Genomic DNA, 22,269 nt, shown 5'->3' with positions numbered 1-22,269 from the left:
CACATATGTTTTCATATTTAGTATTTAAATAATATTTCATTATAAAAGGCTACCAATAAAATTTTAATCATAATAACCTCAGATCTTATAAAAATGATTTCCATTTCATGTTGTAGAAATTGTACCTTGTTGAAGGTTTTATCCAAAACCTATATGTTCCTGCAAACTTTGTCCTCTCAGTTTTTTTCAACTTAAAAGATTAGATGCTTTGAGAGAGAACATAAAACAATGCAATCTATATGCACCAAAATCAAAGAGTGGCAATGTATTAAACTTCTAAATTAAACATAAAAAAGTCTTTTAATAGTTTGAATCTAATGTGATTGCAAATATAATACATATAATTCTTGCCTTTTTATAAGCGAATTTAATTTTGGGTTACACTCCATGATGAGATATCAGCTTATCACTTGTAATAACTTTGTTTTATCCACTTGACACAATTGCACCTCGATGACTCAAAACCCTTCTTTTTTATTTTCAAGTCCAATAATAACTAATGGGTGGATACAACTTTAGGTCATGGAACACATTTAATGTTATTAAAAATATCGATAAAAATACTGAAATTGGTAAGTCGAGAGTCGTGATTTAAATTTGAATTTGTGAAATTTCATCGATTGTTATTTCATCCATCTACAATAAACAAAATATATACCTCTATGAATCTTTTTACCAATCTAGATAAAAAAATATATCTTTTCTTTTTGCGTTCCGATGGATCAATTGAAAACCTCAAAATTGATAATCATGTGGTTGTCAATCATTTTTAAAATTGAATAGCAATGACAACTAAATTTAAATCGTGTTGATTCAGTATAATCCTTCCGTTTTAAGGTTTTTATATACTACAAAATAAGAAATGTAATGATATGATAGTGTCAAAAATTCATGAACAATTGGTTTTGTAGCATTCTATTAGTTTGTGTGTTGTAATCCATAATCATGATTAACAAACACTTAATAGTTTAGTTTGTTACTTTTGGATAAGCTTGATTTTAGTTACAAGAGACTTACTCTCTTAGTCATTGTATATATATAATTGCTTGTAACTCAATCATAATAATGTGAATACAACTTTTCAATGCTCTCTCTCTCTCTCTCTCTCTCTCTCTCTCTCTCTCTCTCTCTCTCTCTCTCTCTCTCTCTCTCTCTCTCTCTCTCTCTCTCTCTCTCTCTCTCTCTCAAATCATAACAAACTCATCACCACCATAACCAACTTCATCTTCTCCATTGAAACCCTAATTTCAGTTTGCTTGCACATCAAGAAACCAATTGTTGCGCTAATACATGCTTGAGATTTTGATGTCAACAAAAATATCACTTGTACACTCCTACATTGTTGGACTTTTTTGTGCATATGTTTGACCTTTGGTCTATTATTTTTGTGCAATTTTGTACCGTTAAATGAAAGTCGTGATGAAGTATAATTACAAACATGGGGAGAAACCAAAGCTAGAATGATAATCATATTTTATGAATCTTACAAAATTTGTATCAAATGCTTACAGAGAATTATGTATAATATTCAAACAATTCAACAATTGTTATTAGTAGCACTAAAACATTTTTAAGTTATTGGAGTTGCCCAAGGTTAAAAGATCGAGATTCAAATCATGAAGCAAAAGACCTATTATTCAAATTGTAAAATGGTTCTTATTATGAAACTTTTTTTAAGAAGCTAAATTAACATATCTAAATTAGTATCGGAGAGAATCGAATATGAGATATCGAAACTTAATCTAAATGAACGATAAAAAAATATTTATTTTTAAGTAAAAACAATTGATACAAGAAGAACACGCATCATATAAAAACCTCAAAATAATTCAAAATTTAAGTCATAAATCAAAATGACAAAAGAAAAGTGAGTTGCCACACAAAGGTGACAAAAATTAATAGTGATTGGCTACACAAAGTTCTTGGCAAGTTGATATTCATCTTAATTAGCCAGGATTATGATGAGATATGTGTCTAAAATAGATACACATAATGAGTCAAATTAATATACTTTGGTTTTGTTTAAAGTAGAGAAGACTCTCATGTATCGTAAATTATAGGTAACCATAATGCTATCTCACATCACATGCATGCTCTTTGATTCTATCAAATTACAACATTAATAAATGATTCCACAATATATGTATCAAGATTCATATTTATCCAGTTCAACCTTTATCAAATAAAGACACAACTCAAATGTATCACAAAATACCGATAACCATGGAGCTATCACATGCATATTCTTTGATTATATCAAATTACATTGTTAAGAAATGAATCAACAACTATATCACATGAATGCCAACTCTAATTAACACTTAAAAATGTATGGTAATTAAGCCAAACAAGTATATGTAGCATAGAAACTCTTAATAGATAGATGTTTGTTTGACATAATGACACTACCACATGTGATTTAATTCAATTGCTCTTTTTTTATTCTTCTTCAAATTATTATCGGTACCGACATGTTAGTATCATGCCGAATATCATATGACTACTCCTACTTAATAATATTCTTGTGATACACAAGAGGATAACTAAGTAAAAAAATGATTAAACACATATTTTCCAACTTCTAGACGGTTTTCAGCTTTATCCAATCTTTCGTTATACAAGCATTTACAAAGCATAACATATAACACTCATCACAACATTATGAAATAAGATTAAGACCATAATAAACACAAGATTTATAAAAACTTAGGTTCATACATAAACATAAATCACGGTGGTATTTCATTTAATGGATTCTTTGAATTTGTATATAAATGGATACAGATCCAACTATAAGAAGGATTTGTACTAATTCAAAGAATCGATTAAATGAAAAGCTTCTTTGAATTTGTGTCGTATTTTGATTGATTAACTATGAATCATTTAATGAATCTTGTTCAAAGTATCAACTGACAATGGCTAGAGTAAATCCAAATAGCATCAAACGCTGTCAAAAAACAATTTATATAAAAAAAATAATACTTTGTTCAAAGACAGCAAAGTTGCAGATGAAACAGAGGGTTGAAGATGCGGAGAGGCTGAAAATGAATGCGATGAGGGAGCGAGTTTAAGCGACAGTCGTGTTTCCTAATGATTAAATCAATGAGACTTTGATTTCTTAAATTGTCCAAAACTTCTAAGCTATATTTTATACAACAAATTACCGATGAGGCTTTCATAGATTATTTTCCTGCTTATATATATTGAGGGGTGACAATTTGGAAAAATTGAATTCGTGATTGGATATTCTATATTTCTAAAGAGATTTCATTGTTGCCTTCGTGATTGAATGATTTGATTAATAAAATTAAATAGAGATGATTTAAAACCCGCAATCAATCAATAGAAGATGATGAATCACTTCCATGGTCACCGGTACGAACTTGGAAGTATTGGAGAGAAGTGAATGGTCACCGGTACGAACTTGGAAGTATTGGAGAGAAGTGAAGAAATACAATGAAAACTGTTTAGAGGGACTTTATGCCATGAGAAAAAAATGAGAGAACTATTATGGCACAAAGCCCAACTAAAAATTCTCAGCTTTATCTCTTCGCTTTTTATCCAATTATTATTCCTGATCATAACGGTAAACACTGGAGGTCATTGTTTCCTATTAGATGTTGGATTCAGATATTATCTTTTAATTGTTTAGTTTATCGTTCGAAATCATCCTATCATAAAGGTTGTGATAAACCTAAGTCTAGTCATGAATTCAACTCGTCTAAATCTGTGGTCATCCACATAAAGCGTGAAATCATCTACAAACACATGCTCACTCTTCCCATTAAGAATATAAACCTCCATTTAATAAAGTAATTAACAAAAGAAATTGAAGATAGTAAATATATAGAGATTGGAAAAAAGAATTATAGTTTGACGAAGCGAATTAATTGATCAAAGTATTTGAATTTGTGTCGTATTTTGATTGATTAACTATGAATCATTTAATTGAATCTTTGTTCAAAGTATCAAACTGACAATGGCTAGAGTAAACCCAAATAGCATCAAACGTTGTCAAGAAACAATTTATTTGAAAAAGAATACCTTGTTGAAAGACATAGAAGTTGTAGATGAAACAAAGGGTTGGAGACACAGAGAGGTTGAAGATGAATGTGATGAGAGAGCAAATTTAAGCGACAGTCGTGTTTTCTAACGAGTGTGTAAGAGATTAGTTACGCGATAGGTAGGTTTTTTAATCCTATCACATTGCTAACCTATCATATTAGTGCATGAAAAAACATATTTAAGTAAAATAGAATAACTTTATCATATCATGTCTCTTTATTCTACAAAACAAATTGATATCTTAAATTGTCCAAAACTTATAAGCTATATTTTTTATAACAAAGTAACGATGAGGCATTCATAGATGATTTTCCGGATTATGTGGAGGGTTGACAATTTGGAAAAATTGAATTCATGATTGGACATTCTATACTTTTGAAGAGGTTTTATTGTTGCCTTCGTGATTGAATGTTTTGAATAATGAAATTAAATAGAAGATTCAAAACTTAGAGTCAATAGAAGATGATGAGTTACTTCAACGGTTACCATTACGAACTTGGAAGTATTGGAGGAAAGTAGAGAAATAACTCAAACAGACTAGAGGGACTTTATTCCACGAGAGGAATATCATGGCACAAATCCCCACTAGAAAGTCCGCGTTATCTCGTTGCTTTTTAGCCAATTCTTCCACTGATCCTAGCGGTAAGCATTGGATGTCTTTATTTACTATTAGATGCTAGATTTATATATTATTTTTTCGGCTTTTAGTTTATTGTCCCAAATCATTCTATCATAAAGGTTGGGATAAACCTAGTCTAATCATGAATTCAATTCATCCAAATTTGTGGTCATCCACAAAGATGTGAAATCATCTACAAACACCTATTCACTCTTCCTGTTAAGAATATAAACCCCCATTTAATAAAATAATTAAAAAGAAATTGAAGATAGTAAATATATAGAGATTGAAGAAAAGAATTATAGTTTGACAGAAAGAATTAATTGAATCGAAATAAACATTATATACATCCTAATTAATGAACCAATCGAGAAGCGATATCAAGAGAGAATCAGGATTTGGTTTGTTTAGGCGAAGTATGCAGCAATAGAACTTGTTGTTTTAGAACTATTTTGTCTGTTTTACTTAATGACATGTACTATTTGATGCTACAGTAGAAACTCTTTAATTTAATACTCGGTAAATTAATAAACTCTCTAAAATAATAAATTTGTCCGGTCCCGACTTGGGCCAATGTAAAAAATTGAAAAACTCGATAAAATAATAAGATAATAATTTTTCGGGAGATCCCTTTATAATTTTCGGTCCCAAGAAAATCATAAATTAATAATTCATAGAAACTGAAAAAAAATATATTAAGAATACATTGAACACATTTGTTCCTCTTGTTTACATTTACTGTACTTCAAAAGTCATTATTGATTTCCAATGCATATGAACACAGTAGTTACTAATTTACGTTGAGTCACAAGGTTCGCTGCAACGTAATTCTAAGAGGCATAGACTAATTTGCTTTTTTGTTTGGTATATACAGTATAATTACTTAAAAACTCTTTAAATTAATAATTATTAATTTATGGATAAATTAATAACTCTCTAAATTAATAAATTTCTCCGGTCCTGACATTATTAATTTATAGAGTTTTAACTGTATTTTTGTTTGCATTGATAATGAAGTGCAAAAGAAATAGAAAATCTGCTTGGAACCCGGTCTACAATGCAAGAAAACAGTTTTGAAGAATGTAAAATATAAAATAAGAGAAGGTAAGGGGGAACCAGAGAGAGCGTGAGGAGGTCATGGAGGACGACAGTTGGTTCCCTTGATCCGGCTTTGACTGTCGGACGGATCTATGAAGAAGGAGAAAATGAGTTCTCGACAATGGTTAGTTTACACATGTTCATGTGTTATGATAAATTGGTGAATGAAGTTGATGAAAGATATTGATGACACAAAAATAATGGTGTAACTTAATTAAGGAAGATGAGGGATTTTTTTCTCATGAAAATATTGTTTTTAGAGAAGTGAGTTCTCTCCCTGATTATTTTTTCTACATCTTAGTTCTCTTTTTCTTACTATTTTTTCGTTTCAGTCTTTTCTCTGTTCTTCTCTACATTTTTTATTTGCCCTTGTTGTTCCTATTTATACTCAAATTATGTTAAACTATGAGCAACATGATAAATTGTACTGTGTTGGTGGTTAGGAGATCGAAATTGTAGTAGGTGAAAGGATTGTTTTCAAACTTGCCAATGTACAATAGTTGTTGAATCAAAAATGGAAAAGGAAAAAAGTCGATGGTAAAGAGAAATTAGAATGATATCGAAGATGGAAGTGATCTTTAGTTGGGAGATTCCATATTTTTTTTTTATAAAACTAAATTAATGATGGTGCTCCAATTTAAAGCAGGGAAGACCTTCAAACTCAAAGAACATTTACAAAAGTATTACACTCATAAATGTACAAAGAGTGTTCAAACCTTAAACTTTTAGGTGTATGATCTTACTTTTTATCACTGGACCAAACTCCAACTAAAATTACTTAGTGATTAACAACACACTTATATTTTAAAGCTTGTGCCTTCATTTCATGTAATATATATTTTTTAATACAAACAAAGTTTATAATTCCTTGAACAACTCGAGTGTATTTCCTAGCCCTATATTTGTTTTCTACCTCCCACAAGAGAAACAAGTCGTTTTCATAAGTACACACAAATAAAATCATGCGCAATTTTTTGATGAATAAAATCATGCGCAAATTACCATTTAGGTATCTATATGCACCCAAAATCAAAGAGTGGCAATGTATTAAACTTCTAAATTAAACACAGAAAAGTCTTTAATAGTTTTGAACCCAATGTGATTGAAATATAATACACAGAATTCTTGCCTTTTATAAGCATACGTAGAAATCAAATTTACCAAGAGTGAATTTAATTTTGGGTTACACTTCATGAGATATCGGCCCATCACTGGTAATTATTGTCCACTCGACATGGGGGCAAAATATTAGGATACCCTTGCACAATTGCACAAAGGATAGCTCATTGAGGAGACTATTCATGAAAGTTTCATAACAAGATAGTCAAGACCTATAAAACACAGACATCTCTAGGATTAAACGTTTCCTGGTGTCCGACACGCGTCGGTGTTAGGCAAGTGTCTTAAATTGTTTTCTTCTTTACTTCAACACCTCTTGGACCGATGTCTGACATCTATATAACACAGTAGATTTTATCTCTGCTCCACATAGTAGATTCAAGAGTTATAGTTGTAGACAATTTATAGGTAGCAGTGTCGGTGTCCTATTTTTTTTCATTAGCAGTGTCAACGTGTCCATGTCAGATATCCGTATCGGAGTCCCTGCTTTATAGCACAAGACCCCCATATGGCCAATTTGATGATCTTTATGACCTAGTTTTAGTCAAAACTCATTTCTATATCGTCCAATCAAATGCCTAGAAGTGCTTTTGGGTAATTTTAAAGCAACTCCTCTTGTAAACACCAGTAGGTTAGTAATTTTTAGCTTGATACTCATTGATGACACAGACCATACTATTGTTCTTACTTTAGTCGGATCAAAAAAAAAAATTATGAAAAAAGATTCTGACATGAAAGTAACTTGAATATATATAAATAATATGATACAAAACTAACATAATGCTAACATAAATTGTGAACAAGATGGATCATGTGCAAACTTCATAACAGAAATATGATCAGCACACAATTCAGGACCAGCTTCCTTCATCCCCATTCTCCCTTCTCCTTGCGAAGACTAACAACTCATGAGTACCATAAAGAAACCTAAGAACACCAACCTACTGTTGTTTCTTGAGAGACTGGGAAGATTGTTGAGCATCGCTCGTAGACTGCTTTATACTAGCTTTGGCCTCAGCAAGAAATTTAGGATCAGGCTCGTGTTTATCAGCTGGTTCTCTCATTGCCAAATATATGTAAAATGCAATGACCATGTTGACAGATATGACAGCTAGAAACCCGCTTACTAGTGTCATAGAGTAAGGAGACAAATTTGATGTTCCTGTTACAGAAAAGGAAACACGTTAAGGTAGTTTCAAAACTTTCATTGGTTTTTATTAAAAACCTCTGAAGCATGGGTACTCCAAACACGGAGAAGTACCGGTACCGGGTACGCACCCGTACCGGGTACGCGTATGGTACTCGTAACTTAGTGCCGAACCATACCTATTTTTACTTAGTTATTTTGTCGTAATTGGTGCAGCAAAAATGTACGGGCGTTGACAAAATAACCAAAATTATCTTTCTTTTGATGAAAATAGTAGAGGGGATGCATTAAAAAAAAAATAAAACTCAAGCAATATGATGATAGAAGTGTAGTAATTAACATGAAATTTTTTTTTTTTATGTTTTATGCCAACGTACCCGTACCTTCATTTTTTAAAATTTGCCGTATGACGTACCGGTACCAGTACCCGTACCGGGTACCGTACCCGTACCTATGCATCATAGGTTTTTATGATCCGGCATAATCTGAGAATGATGAGATTCGTTATGTCCAGGCAGATAGGGTGAAGCACTCAATAAAGAAAATGAATAGAAACTCAAAATTTGAATATCATTTAGAGGCCAGTCCAGATAGAAAAGAGAATATAGATTATGCAGTGATTTAGCAAAAGACTTATGCAGCATTTTGAAGTACTGACTTAAAGCAGTGATTGCAGAAGCATAGACAAAGTGACAAACTACTATTTTGAACTGTGTGCAATGATTGCCATAAATTTCTTTGGCACCTTAATATTTGAGATTAAACATTTATGCGATATCCGGGTTCATAATCATTTTCATCTGTCATGTGAAAATAACAGCAAACACGTTTATTGAAAGAAAAATCATTTAATCTTTATTGGCATATGACAAAAACAACAACATATTCTTGGTTACAATTGGGTGTGAATGACATGCTTAGTCCAATCAATACCACATGTAAGGATGCATGAAAACAGATCCATCGTTTGATTGATTCTATGCCAATAAATCAAAAAGAAAAAATACGCAAAAGAGAGAGCAACACCATTTAGACACACAACAACCATCTCAAAATAAATAAATAAATAAATAACTGAATGCAAAAAATTAACTCCAATGTGCAAAATTAACTACATATTAGAAATTATTCTTGAGACCACAAGTAGGAGATTTCTGGTTGGTGTAATGTCAGTGTATATTGCAATGATCTTATGATATAAAGTATAAACTTTAGCATGTTTAACTACATCGGAAGCAGTAAATTACATTTACATTCCTTTATAATGGTATATACCATATATCCAGGCCAAATATCCATTTCCTCGAAGGCATGATACATGTATTATGTGTATTCAGACTTAATTTTCAAGATGGTTCGAGAAAACACATTCTAAGTTAGTCAGTGTTGAAACAATAACTTTTATCACCAGTTGTTAAAAGTTCTCATTATCAGTTTTAGACAATTGAAAATAGAAAGATACCATCTCTTCAACAACGAAACAAAACAAAACGAGGAACAAAGTTTGCTTTGATAACAATACAAGACAATGTTACACATATCTTTCCACTTAAAGGTGTTTCACTAGGTCTGCCAATCAAGTTAACAGCGAGAAAATATCAAGTATGCAAATTAGAGTACAAGTCAATACCCATTGCAGAACACACACAAACTCACAAAAAGCATAAGTATTCCAGAATCTTACCAGGAAGCAGATCATGGTTGAAAGCATATAATATTGCAATAGGGATTGCCCACATGAACAGTGATGCAATGAAAAACTTCTGAACAACACTCATCTTTACTTACAAACCCTGAAAATAAATATATAGAAACCAGATTAATAACACAGAAACAGTAAAAAGTAGTTTAGATTTAAAAGTAAAACCAGATTAAATATGAGTATCATTCTTAGTCTACAGCAGTCATATTAAGTATTTGTGCAGATGTTATGTTTGTTACTGTTGTAACAGAATATGCTAGGTCAGCATATTCTGTTGAGTTATTTAGATTACAGTTAGTTTAGCTAGCTTGAGCCTCTTAGGGCTCAACCCCTATATAGCATAAAGTGAGCTTTATTATGTTAATTCAATTGAACATTTTCAAACTTTTCATAGATCAAAGCGCTCTCTCTTTCTGGACTGTTTTCTTTTATTGATTCAATTCTAACATGGTATCTAGAGCCTTTTATTAGGCCCGAAATCCACAGTGATGGTTGAGTACTCCAATGACAAAAAAACATTCTCTAAAAATCCAATTATTCTCAGTGCCACCGCACCATCTTCTCTGGCACCGGTGAACTTCACTCACACAATCTCTGTCAAGCTAGACAACAAAAATTATGATATGGAAACAGCAGGTTGAGGCAGTTATCAAGGCACACAGACAATGTATGGTCTGGAACTCAGACCCTTTTTTGTGTTCTAAAGTTCTGGTATGGTATGGTATGGTCTCCTCTTTGGACTAGGATTCAACTCGGTAGAGTTAGGTTCAGCTCATCAAAGTTGGATTCGTTCATGTTTTTTGGTTAGTGACTTTGTTTATGTCACTAGCTATGAGGTATGTGATTCTGCCCGAGTTGAATTCTAGTTCAAGGAGGCGACCCTCCGAGGATTGTTCATGTTTTTTGGTTAGTGACATTATTTTTGTTACGAGCTACTTCCATTGGCTTATCTAATTTTTCCATCAACCACCAAAACCAACTGCCTACTCACTCTAAAATTTTCTAATAGTTCCATTTATCACTAAAATTCTAGTTAGTTACTAACTCAATTTTCGTGTGGTAATGAAGTTTATTTTGAGTTTCTCCCTACTTCCTGTCTTGTCAAATCTCAGGCATCTAATAAGACCCTTCTCAAAGGTTCCATCGATTCAAATGGTCACCATCATTTCTAGTTTCTCAAGGAGCCTCTATCCAGTTTGCCCTTTGCTAAAATCCCGTCAAGGTGTTAATGTTTCCTATTGTAAATATTTAATCACCTATCCTCGCCTCTCCCTAATAAATCCCTTGACCATCTACTCTGTTAATCCACCTATCTCCATCACCGGTTCTACCTTCATCACAGTCATGCTTCTCCTGACCCTGCCGATTCTACCTCATCAGCTGATTCTATCCTTGTCCTCTATTTCCAAACAATAGCCCTATGTTTACTAAATCCAAAATCGGAAGCCTTAAAACTAAAGCTTTGCTAACTCAAATTGAGTCATTTAATGTAAAACATGACTTGGCTCACCCTTGATGGCTCACTGCAATGCAAGAAGAATACACGGCATTTCTTAAAAAAAACACCTAGGAACCTCGGTCAACCTACCAAGAGTGTCATAGAAAAATAAAGAATCCCTACTCAAACTCCACACACACACTTAACCAATAAAAGTAACAGACTTAAACAAATCAACAAGAAACTCAGGCCCTCCATTTACTTTGTGAACACATTTTCTATTTTCATTATCTAAAATTTGTGTTAATTATACACGCTAACAAGAAGATAATAAACTCTTGAAATGAACAATTAGGTGCATCTCTAACTAGCCTTTCATCTCATCACCATTACAAATCACAACAGTTCACTTCAAGAGTCTCAAATCTTCTTAAGGTCTGTTTGGATTGGCTTATTTGAGCTTATCTACTCACATAAGTTTTCTGAGACTGTTTGGAAGAACTTATGAAAACAGCTTACAGCATTGTTCATAAGCTATTTTCATCTTATTTTTTTAAATCCAAGATAGCTAATATCGTATACAAAAAAAAAAAAAAAAATTAACTTTATCTTTTGTGATAGAAATAACTTATAGATAAGCGTGTCTGCTATAAGCTACAAATAATCTAATATGGCCTTATTAGCAAATTAAAATGAAAATAGAAAATGTTTTTACAAATAAACTGAACCTTAGAATAAACTCACAAATTCAGCAAAAATCAGATCCTAACTTTTGCTATAATTGAAGATAGCCGAAGAAACAGATCCTATTAACAAAATTGTATGTATTTCTACAAATTAAAAGCTACCCTTAACAAAAATAACTACCCTAATAGCTAATTGCGCTAATTTAACAGATGCTAACGATGAATCAATTCAAATACATAATCATAAATAAAAAATTGATAACTAATGTTACTAACACTGTGACACTAGCATGAATTGGAGAAGATTAAGAAGCTTACTAGATCGGTTGGTGTGTGCGTCGTTGCCGGTGGTGGTTTGGGAAACAGCAGTTGAGAGGTTGTTGTTGGCCGGATTTGTGCGGCGGCGTCGGCGGTGCGATTACGGCGATGGTGGTTTGGAAGAAAGTGAGTGAGAGTCGAGAGGGTAGAGAAGAAGGGGACGATATGGCTCCGATTTTGAAAATAAGTTATTTTTCCCAAAAATATTTTCGAATTTGTTTGTGGTGGAACTCGTTAATTAGTTGGACTCAATCTTCTTGATTTAATTGGCATTTAAAAAAATAATTGGTACAAATTAAGATTATTGTCATGACGTGTAACTATCTATCAAAAACAATTTTTTCTATCATTGGTCATATAAATGTTTGTGAAAATAATAAAAATTAATCCGGAAGAGATATATTATAGATGTGTTTGTTTCAAGTTTACCAAATTTATTTCTAAAAATAACATTCTTTGGAATATAAAAATAAGAATTTTATTCCAAGTATTTAAAAAAAAATATGTTTGGTTAACTTTATAATATTTAAAAGGAACCATAAAAATAGAGATAATAATATGTAACTACATATGAATTTATTCTCATCTTCATAGAAACTTTATTCACACCCTTGTATTTGGGAAAAAAATTATATTCCATCATTTTAGTAAACTTGTAACAAACGTAAACATATATATTTATATCATTTGATTCTCCGGAATCAACAAGATTAGCTTGAAACAAACACACCCTATATTATAACGATATAAAGCTATTTTACACATGCATTAACTCAAGTCACACTAAACCACCACTTTTTTTAACTTAATTCATATGTACATAAAGGATGATAGATCACGTTTGTCTTTGAGAGTGAGAATTTGATGAACTTTGACATTTTTCACTTATGTGGTTTTTTTCATAACACAATTAGCAGGGTCATTTCATTACATGTGGAGGTCAGCGTTGAAATATAAATTTATCACTTATTCATCTTAAGAGATGAAACTACTTACCTACAAAATATAGCGTGCTTCCTTTTTACAATAGGAAAATAAGACTGTTTGTTATGATTTTTTCTATTTCTTACAATATTTTAATAAAATTATAATTTAAAAAATATCAGAAATAACTTTAAATATAATATTTTAGATCTTATCTCTTTTCAGACTTCACATACCAATTTATGAGATAATCCATTTTAAAAGCTCTAGAATTAGAATATGTAACTTCATGTTTAACAATTTTTTAGAATAATCGATGAGATGTGGATAATGAAAAGAAAAGAAAAATAATATTGATGGGCCAAATTGACTTGAGGTAGGACGAAAGTTTAGACTCAATCGCTGAAGTTGGCTCGTCCTGATTTTGACAGGTTAATCGCAAGACAGGCCAAAATAGGCGAAGGGGGTGGGGGGAATTTCACCACTCCTAAATGAACCATAAAACAAATTTAAAATTTATAATCTTTGCAATATTTTATAAAAAATAAATAAATAAATTACTACATAAATGAATTTTAGTACAGTAACATTTTAAAAATTGTTAACCATCAAATGTTATTTAAAGGTCTAAATATAATAGTGACATAATAACCAAATAAGATAACAAAAGAGTCGGCCAAAAACTTGATGAGAAAAACACAAAGATAGTTTCATCTATTCATAAAAGATACATGAATCCCCCGATTACTTCCCCAAAAACCACTTTCTTTATGGAAGAGAATTTAATATGACAACAAATTGCTAGACATGTATATAATATGGTTCCTAAAAAAAATGTATATAATATGGTGGTTGGTGAAACATGTATATTTTCAATTCGAAGTATTAATTAAGTAATTAGGAAGCATTATGTTACTAGTTTCAATATGTAACTATATAAATTGTTGCATGCAAGAATGAAGTAATACAAAATGACTTATGTTAGGCTTGCTTCTTTGGTTGTCTTCTTGGTTGCCACATTATGTATGTATTTCAACTATACTTCTCATTAACACATACCATATTTATATTTATTTATGTATAGTTTAGAACTCATGAGAAATTTAATCACAAACTTCTCCCAATTACTACTTACATATAAAATCATTCACCAATTTTCTCACAAAATTTTGCCACAATCAATCAAATTAGTTAGAATTTTTCACTCTCACAAACTTATCACTAATTTTATTATTTCAAGTGATGGTATGTGCATTGTTCCAACCCTAATTGTCTTCACCTTTTACAGTGATGCTTCTGATGAAGATGGTAGGAGCAGATGATTGTTGGGGTCCATGTTCGGTACTTCAGACGCCACCATGTCCCTTTTCAAATTGCTACTGTATCCCTCTTTTTTTAGTTGCAGGTTACTGCTCGCATGCATCGTCCCCAACTACGACGAAGATGGTTGAGGAACATCCTAACTTATGCCAGTCTCATGTTGATTGTGCGAAGAAGGGAAGTGGGAGGTTTTGCGCTCGTTATCCTAATCCGGATATTGAATTTGGATGGTGTTTTGCCTCTAACTATGAAGCACAAGAAGTTTTCTTCAAAATTTTCTCTAACTATGAATTCATAAAAGGATTCACAAAGATGTCAGCCATTGCTTAATATTGATATATATGTGCAAAAAAAGTCACACATATTGCATACTTCATCCGTCCTAAATCATAAATCGCTTTGAAATTTGTTTTGTCATAAATTATAAATCATTTCACAATACCAATAATATATTCTATATATCCAACACGACTACGATAAATGTTCCATGTGATTGTATGTGCTTGTATAATATACGTAGTTACTTTGCAAGCAATGTGATGCTGCATCAAGATCTACTTAATATGATAAAGTTTCTCATATATTCAATATATTTTTGTTGATTTTTATCTTTAGCTAATAAATTAGACGCAGGCTCTAATGGCATAGGTGCAACTAATCGTTCAGGCAATAGAGTCTAATTGATTATAACTTTATAAGGTTATTAATGAACTAATGAATGTTTAGGTTGATTAGATCATCAACAAAATTGTTGAATCGTTAACCAAGTTGTTTGGGGACTAGTGGCAAGGAGCTCCTTCCAAGCACGTATCTGGGGAATACCGGGTTCGATTTCCAGGGGGAACAACGCTTGGTCAGTGCGCATGCATCTACGCATGAGCCGGATTAGTCGTCCACCATTGATGAGTCGGAAACCGGTGCGAAAAAAAAAAAAACAATTGTTAGAATCGTTTCTAAGTAACTTGTGATAGATGAATAGGATGGTTGGTATTATACACTATTATATAGTCAATGTTATAATGTTATTCACACTTGACATGCCAAAAATTTACTCTCATCTATTGTGAGTACATCCATTTATTTGAGATGCTCCCACCCAAACAATTTATTTTCTATCTATATAAACTTATATCGCTATTCAACGAGATACATTGTTTGACCATTGTTAAGGAGACTGTATACACATGATGAAATACTTTGAAACCTCTTAATACATCGACCTTATTCAATTTTACTTCCACCACCCATGTTTTCAGCCTAATAGAAATCTATTGGACATATCTGATTCGCGTTAGATTCGTGATAGTAGTATTCGCTAGAAATAGCATCACTCATATTAGTTAACTACATGTTGACCTTTAACCAACAAAATTTGCACCAAAATTAGATCACATTTTTATGGTTAGGTAATCCAACTTATATAGTAAGCCACCAAGATATTTGGTTAATTATTTGTTACATCCTCCGGTCATTATTATAAGCAAAAATATACATTTTACATTTATTCAATTAATAATGTATATGGTCTTTCTTATAGACCACATACATCATTTAATAAATGAATATAAAATGTTGATATTTGTTTATAATGGTGACCGGAGAGTGTATACTGCATGATAAAGTTGTTGATCATGTCATTACTTGCCAATTTGGTTGATTCATTAGATTTTTGGTGGTATATGGTCAAGGTGGGGTGGGGTGGCCCGGTAGGGCACCATGTAATTAATTTAACTCCTTATGTCTAGGCCAATCATGTTATGTCTCATATGGTTGGCTTCAAGCTTGGCCATAATTGATTATGTCTGGTTTTTAAACCAGTGGACTTGGATTTTATAAAATCAAATTAATTAAAATTTAATTTTTGTTTAAGGATAAGACGGTTTTTAAAGGTATGTTTTTTGAACAACTATTTTACGATAACTTATGAAACAACAAAAAATATATAAAAAAGGTATATGTACTAACGCGAAAACAAAAGCAATAAAGAGAAAGTAAAAACATAATGAAGTTATAAGAGAAATATATTTCAAAATCTGTTAAAATGGTTTTAAAATATCATTTTTTTCATCTTTTTAATTCCTAAGAAAAAGATAGTTTGTTTAATTAGAATTAAAAAACTGCACACCAACAAACGTACCATTATAATATAGACACATTTTACATATTAACATATTGTATTCTATATAATATATTATCAATCAGTCCATGTAAGCTGAACTTAACTGTTAAGGATATTGCATGATATATGTATGAGTCGGGGTTCGAACCCTGAACACCCTACTTATTCACCACAATTAATATGTGTATCATCAATCATGTGTGGCCCATGGCAAGATTCCACATCACATAGACAACAACTACATATTGACATGGTGACTACCCTTAGATATCCATGTTTGAGTATGCTTTTTTTTTTTTTTTAGTTTGGAAGGGAAGAGAGTGAATAAGTTTGTTTTGAAAAAAAAAAGGAATAAGTGGAAGAAATATGTGACATCGAGAGAGGAAGACTTTAGGGTTTTATTTTTCTTCATAATACAAAATCCTCCTAATTTGAAAGAACTCAAAAATTGTATTAGAGGAGTGGTTTGGAGGGTTTACATGAATTTCTCAAATTTAATCTATATAGTTATAATATTCTTAAATTTGAAAATATATTGATCATAAATATTAATTTATCATTCTCTAAAAAAATTCTCTTTCAAAAAATGTGAAAGATTTGACTATTTTCTTCTATATTTCTAACCCTCCAAAGTCTTCCATTCCCCTCCTCTTCAAACTCCCAAACAAAGCCTTAGAGTTTGTTAGTTATAATATTCTTAAATTTGAAAATATATTGATCATAAATATTAATTTATCATTCTCTAAAAAAATTCTCTTTCAAAAAATGTGAAAGATTTGACTATTTTCTTCTATATTTCTAACCCTCCAAAGTCTTCCATTCCCCTCCTCTTCAAACTCCCAAACAAAGCCTTAGAGTTTGTTTGAGTATATATCCATTATGAGTAATGCTAGCAACACTCTCTTTTATCCTCTCTAATACTCACTATCTTGTTGGTTTAAATCATTGTGAAATTATACTTTGGAAATAGAACCCACTCAAAGTGGTGGGACATGCATGAATTCCATCCGATAAAAGAGTGAGTGCTAGAGAGAGTGTTCAAAAGTGAGTATTGCTAGCATTCCTCATCCATTATTTAATCAATCAATTTCATGTCATATTCTTATATTAATTTATTTTAAAAATAAATTTAAATTTTAAATGATTTTTTTATAAGGTATCATACACAATTAAATTTTAAGATATTTAAGAATTTATGACAATTTATATTGACATGACATTGACATTATGTGAGTCTAGATAAAGGCCAACACGCCAAAGGCAAGAATCACAACAAGATCTTGCATAAAACGAAATTATTATTTGATTCAATAAACTAAACAACACCTTCACAATAATGCCTCGTGACTCATGCAATATTTAACAACAAATATTTTATCTAGACCCATAGATTATTTAAGTGAAAGTACCATATTATGGTCAAATTGTACACTTTTTAGTCTTAAGCATCCAGTTCTCCCGAAATTATTAGGGACCTTAGAACCCAAAATTTAACCGAAGATATATAAGATTTGGTTAAAACTGTTTTAGATATCAATATAAATCAGTTTCTTTCAAATTATTCGTGTTTATGCTATTTTTTACAAAATTAGTAAGAATTGGTTAAAACTCTCTCTATACTCTACTTTCAAATACTTACCTATTACTCTATCTATATTCAACGAGGATGAGAAATCGAATCTCATCTCGTTTCTGATGGGTTCGGGTATCTCCGTCACATTCCCATCTCCTCAATGGATAATTTTTTTAATAAAAAAAAGTATTTTTCAACCCAAGGCACAATGTTTTTTTTTTACAACATAGACAATTTTGTAATGCATTATCCAACAAAGGGATAATGACGATCGATGATAATGATGATGGAGAAGAGAGATATCGAGAGTGTGAGGTATGGAAGGAGAAGAGAAAGAACTATGAAAAGTGAGTGTCGTATAAAAGAGGTATGATTGTGAATGAAATGATTTAGGGTTTGGATTTCTATTTATATAAAAGAGGTCATAAATTAATTTTCTATATTCGGGACAGTGGGTATGGGCTTGGGGTGGGTATCTATATCCCTGTTACCCGTCTAGTGCCTGTGTTTTGAAATCGGAAAAAACTCAAACTCATACCCAAACCCAGTCAAAATGGAGAAAACCTGTCAAATTGGGTTTGGTTCTAACAGATACCCACCGATACGGTTTTCGTTGCTATACTAGGCTCAACCAACAAACATTTTGTTACATTTATAAACAACCACATTTACTTTTCGTCTCATAAACTTTATTGAATATTAAGATGTCTTCTCACACCCGTTACCAAACAAAAAAAAACTACAAATTATTTAGACAACATAAACTTAATAACACTTTTGAATTTTACATCCAAACTTAATTATCACCATTTCTTAATTAATTGGTCAAACCAGCAATAACAGCATGAGGCTCACAATCTTTAGCATCTAAACTTGGCTCAACAGGCTTAACAAGAAACTCATGTGGCAAATCCTTAATACCCTTAAGATAAAATGTGTAAAATAGCTTAAATGGAAACACAATTTGATGAAGCTTAACTTGACCATAAACACCTTCAAATATTCCAGTTCCACCAGTCACAACCAAGTAAGTATCCTCATAAGTTAAATAAGAACCTTGCACTGAAATATGACCATAGTCTCCAAAATAAAAACTATATATTGCTTCATATATGTCCCCTTTTTTCTCTGCTTTGTTTTGAATTAAAACACATATTCCACCTGTTATTCCTACCCTCTTTTGTAAACATCCTGAGTACAACTGCAAATTCCACAACCCCAAAATTAAATAAATTCCTTTATCCTAATTTCTATATTTTTTTGGTACAATCCTAATTTCTAATTTTTAGTTGTTTTTTTTTTTAATTTGCATAAATTAGGCCTAGATGTTGTAAATTTTCTAATTTCTAATGGACAATATTACCTTTAAAAAATAAGTGTCATTTTAACCGAATAACCGGTCCACAGGGAAACTGGTTAAGAAAGTAAAAAAAAAAAAATATTTACTTCATATTTTTTTGTTAAGATTAGGTTGGACACCTTATAAAACAAACAATATTTACTTCATATTTTTTAGAGGACTAACAATATTTAACTTTAAAAAATGCTAATATGTACTTTAAAAACACATGTTAAGAAACTCAATGCGAAAATTTTGTTTTGTAAACTATTCCAATTTATTTTTAAAAAAGTTAAAAATTAATTTTTACCAATAAATACTTTCTATTTGTAAAAAACTTAAAAAACAATATTTACTTTTTAGCTTTAAAAATGAAATTTTAGAGCACGCGGTAGCATGATTCTCTACGTTTTAACCCCTAAAAAACAATATTTACTTTTCTTAGACCATCCACAATGGTGGGTGTTTCACCTATTTAACATCATATTAAATAGGCACTCTCGTTGTGGAGTACTCCCTCCGTCCCATAATATAAGCAAAAAAAACTCATTTTCTTTGTCCCAAAATATAAGCAAAATATACAAACTTTTATCCTATTTAATCTTGTTTTTCTAAAAAATCTCTTTTCCAAGAAAAAGTTTTGTTCATTCTCATAAAATTAAATGCAAATTATATTCAATTTTCTCTCTCTTTCATTTTTTCCATAACCAATAGCCAATGAAAATTGTTTTTACATCTTCATATAAAACTTTTTCCAAAGAAAACACAAAAAACTATACTCCAAATTCTTATGTTTTAGTTTTTTTATTAAGTGTGATTTTTTTTTCTTATAATTTGGGACGGAGAGAGTATAATATTTAGGTGCCAATGAAGAATGGTGGTTATGGAAGCACCCTATCTCTCTTCACTTTTTGTGGACCCCAATTAATAAATTATAATGAAATAAATAATTTTTGTTAAAATGTAATGATATAGAATTATTTGTGGGACCTATTTAGTAATTTTTTTGTGGTGCTGAGTTGGAGAAAATTGGTGCTTAGTAAGTACTACTCCCTCCGTCTCACAATTATTGTCACTTTAGCATTTTTTCTTTTTTTCAAAATAATTGTCACTTTACAATACCAATGCATCATTTATTATTTTTTTCCACTATTATACCCTTATTTATTGTATTTCATCCAACTTAACAACTCCACTAACTACAATTAATAAGGGTGTTTTAGTAAATGCTACTAATTTTACCATTGAAATCAACACAATTAATCATTTTTTTAATAATCGTGCCCAAAGCTTAAACGACTAATATTGTGAGACGGAGGGAGTATTATAAAATGAGTGATGTGAACAAAGGGAATCATTTAAGCACTTAAATCGAAGTGCTCTGCTATGGATGATCTTATATCCCTAAAAAAACAATAAATACTTTTTTTATATGGAGTACTTTTTTTAAGGATTATATGGAGTACAATTGACATGTTTTTTCCTTTTTAATTTTTTTCCGTCAAATAAAAACTTTTAAAATTAAACTTTTGGGGTCTAGTTCGTGTCACAATTGTGCAGCAGATTATGTATGAATGAGCCACGAGGACTTCTCAAAAAAATGTATGAGCCACGAGGTATAGTTTATTTTGGATCACCATGAGTCACCATAAGTGCATCTTTGAATTAAGATAGATTTTTTCAAAATCACAAACGTGCAACCATAATTTTTGACAAAAATTACTTTCCGCAATTAACAAAATCATGGTTCCCGCAATTAACAGCATTGTGTCAATGCGATTTATCAGACTCTTTATTTTAGAATATGTACTAGTGCTTTAAAACTTAAAATCAAAGGGTAGATAAGTTTTACCCAAAATTGAAAAAAGAAACTTTAAAGTTTAAACCCAAAATTGCAACTTGTAATAAAAGGTCTGAAAATTATTTATTGCACAATGTGATTATTTAGACCAAAAAAGAAAGACTAAAATAGTGACTCACCTTGTTGCTAAAGGGAACTAGATCACCAAGTGTGTTGACATTTTTTTGAGTCAACCTAAGATAAGCCGGGCTTCCACGATCTTTTTCATTGATCTCATAAACAATAAGTTCTTGTACTTTGACTACAAATCAAGCAACAAAAAAATTAAAATCAAAGGGTCAACATAGATATTATTAACAAGCAAGTTCCATAGTTCCTTAACAAACAAACAAGAAAGATATGAGTGAACCTGAGTTAGATGATTGATAAGCTTGGCTTTTACAAATGAAAGACTTGTTTGATTGGTAAGAGTGTAGTGAGATATTAATGTTTAGGTTGAGTGTTGTTGTAGTTAGTGAAGGGAAGGCTAAGATGGTTGATTTGGATGAGATGCTAAGTTGTGATGATTTTGTTTTGGAAGTTTTGGCATAGAAAGAAGAAGTTGTTCTCAAAGCAAAAGATGAGGAAGACATAATTTTTTGATGATTTTAGTTTGGAATATTGATGAGAAAGTGGAAAAGGGTGGTACTAGCTATAATTAAAAGGGGGATGTCACTAGTAATGGTATGTTATATATAACCGTATAATGGGAGCTAGTATTGCATGTCACAAAACTAAATGCATAAACTAAACATAAATAATAAATATCAATAAAAAAGAAAAATAACTTATTATTATTAGAGAAAGTGTATCTTTTGTGTGGTTGTGTGTGCGCCTAATCCGTATGTTTGACTAGTCCTCTTGAGCTTAACTCAGTTGGTAGGGACAATGCATAATATATATAAAGTGTGAAGTTCAAATCCCGGCCACCACAAAAAATTATGCATATCTTTTTCTTATTC

General features: G+C 31.2%; 3 protein-coding genes across 3 annotated transcripts; 1 reads left to right on the top strand and 2 right to left on the bottom strand.

The window, feature by feature from the left end:
- Nucleotides 1–7,625: 7,625 nt before the first annotated feature.
- Nucleotides 7,626–12,435, bottom strand: LOC146913052 (Vacuolar ATPase assembly integral membrane protein VMA21-like domain-containing protein). The gene is made up of 3 exons (XM_085716298.1): nt 12,193–12,435; nt 9,733–9,841; nt 7,626–8,063 (listed from the first exon to the last, which is right to left on the bottom strand). Exons 2-3 carry the CDS (start codon nt 9,824–9,826, stop codon nt 7,843–7,845), a joined length of 315 nt encoding a protein of 104 aa, XP_085572424.1. The 5' UTR covers nt 9,827–9,841; nt 12,193–12,435; the 3' UTR covers nt 7,626–7,842.
- A 1,553-nt stretch (nt 12,436–13,988) lies between these two features.
- Nucleotides 13,989–14,774, top strand: LOC146913051 (albumin-1-like). Its single transcript, XM_085718554.1, has 2 exons — nt 13,989–14,139; nt 14,405–14,774. Exons 1-2 carry the CDS (start codon nt 14,088–14,090, stop codon nt 14,764–14,766), a joined length of 414 nt encoding a protein of 137 aa, XP_085574680.1. The 5' UTR covers nt 13,989–14,087; the 3' UTR covers nt 14,767–14,774.
- Nucleotides 14,775–18,750: 3,976 nt separating this feature from the next.
- On the bottom strand, nt 18,751–21,962 carry LOC146913050 (allene oxide cyclase, chloroplastic-like). The gene is made up of 3 exons (XM_085716293.1): nt 21,678–21,962; nt 21,448–21,569; nt 18,751–19,329 (listed from the first exon to the last, which is right to left on the bottom strand). Exons 1-3 carry the CDS (start codon nt 21,898–21,900, stop codon nt 18,946–18,948), a joined length of 729 nt encoding a protein of 242 aa, XP_085572419.1. The 5' UTR covers nt 21,901–21,962; the 3' UTR covers nt 18,751–18,945.
- Between the last annotated feature and the right edge of the window lie 307 nt (nt 21,963–22,269).

Source organism: Medicago sativa, chromosome 6 (assembly GCF_051527215.1).
Source record: "Medicago sativa cultivar Bolivia chromosome 6, Bolivia_mono, whole genome shotgun sequence".
Taxonomy (NCBI): Eukaryota; Viridiplantae; Streptophyta; class Magnoliopsida; order Fabales; family Fabaceae; genus Medicago; species Medicago sativa.
Note: the sequence above shows the minus strand (reverse complement) of the source record. Positions and strands in the feature narration are given on the sequence as shown.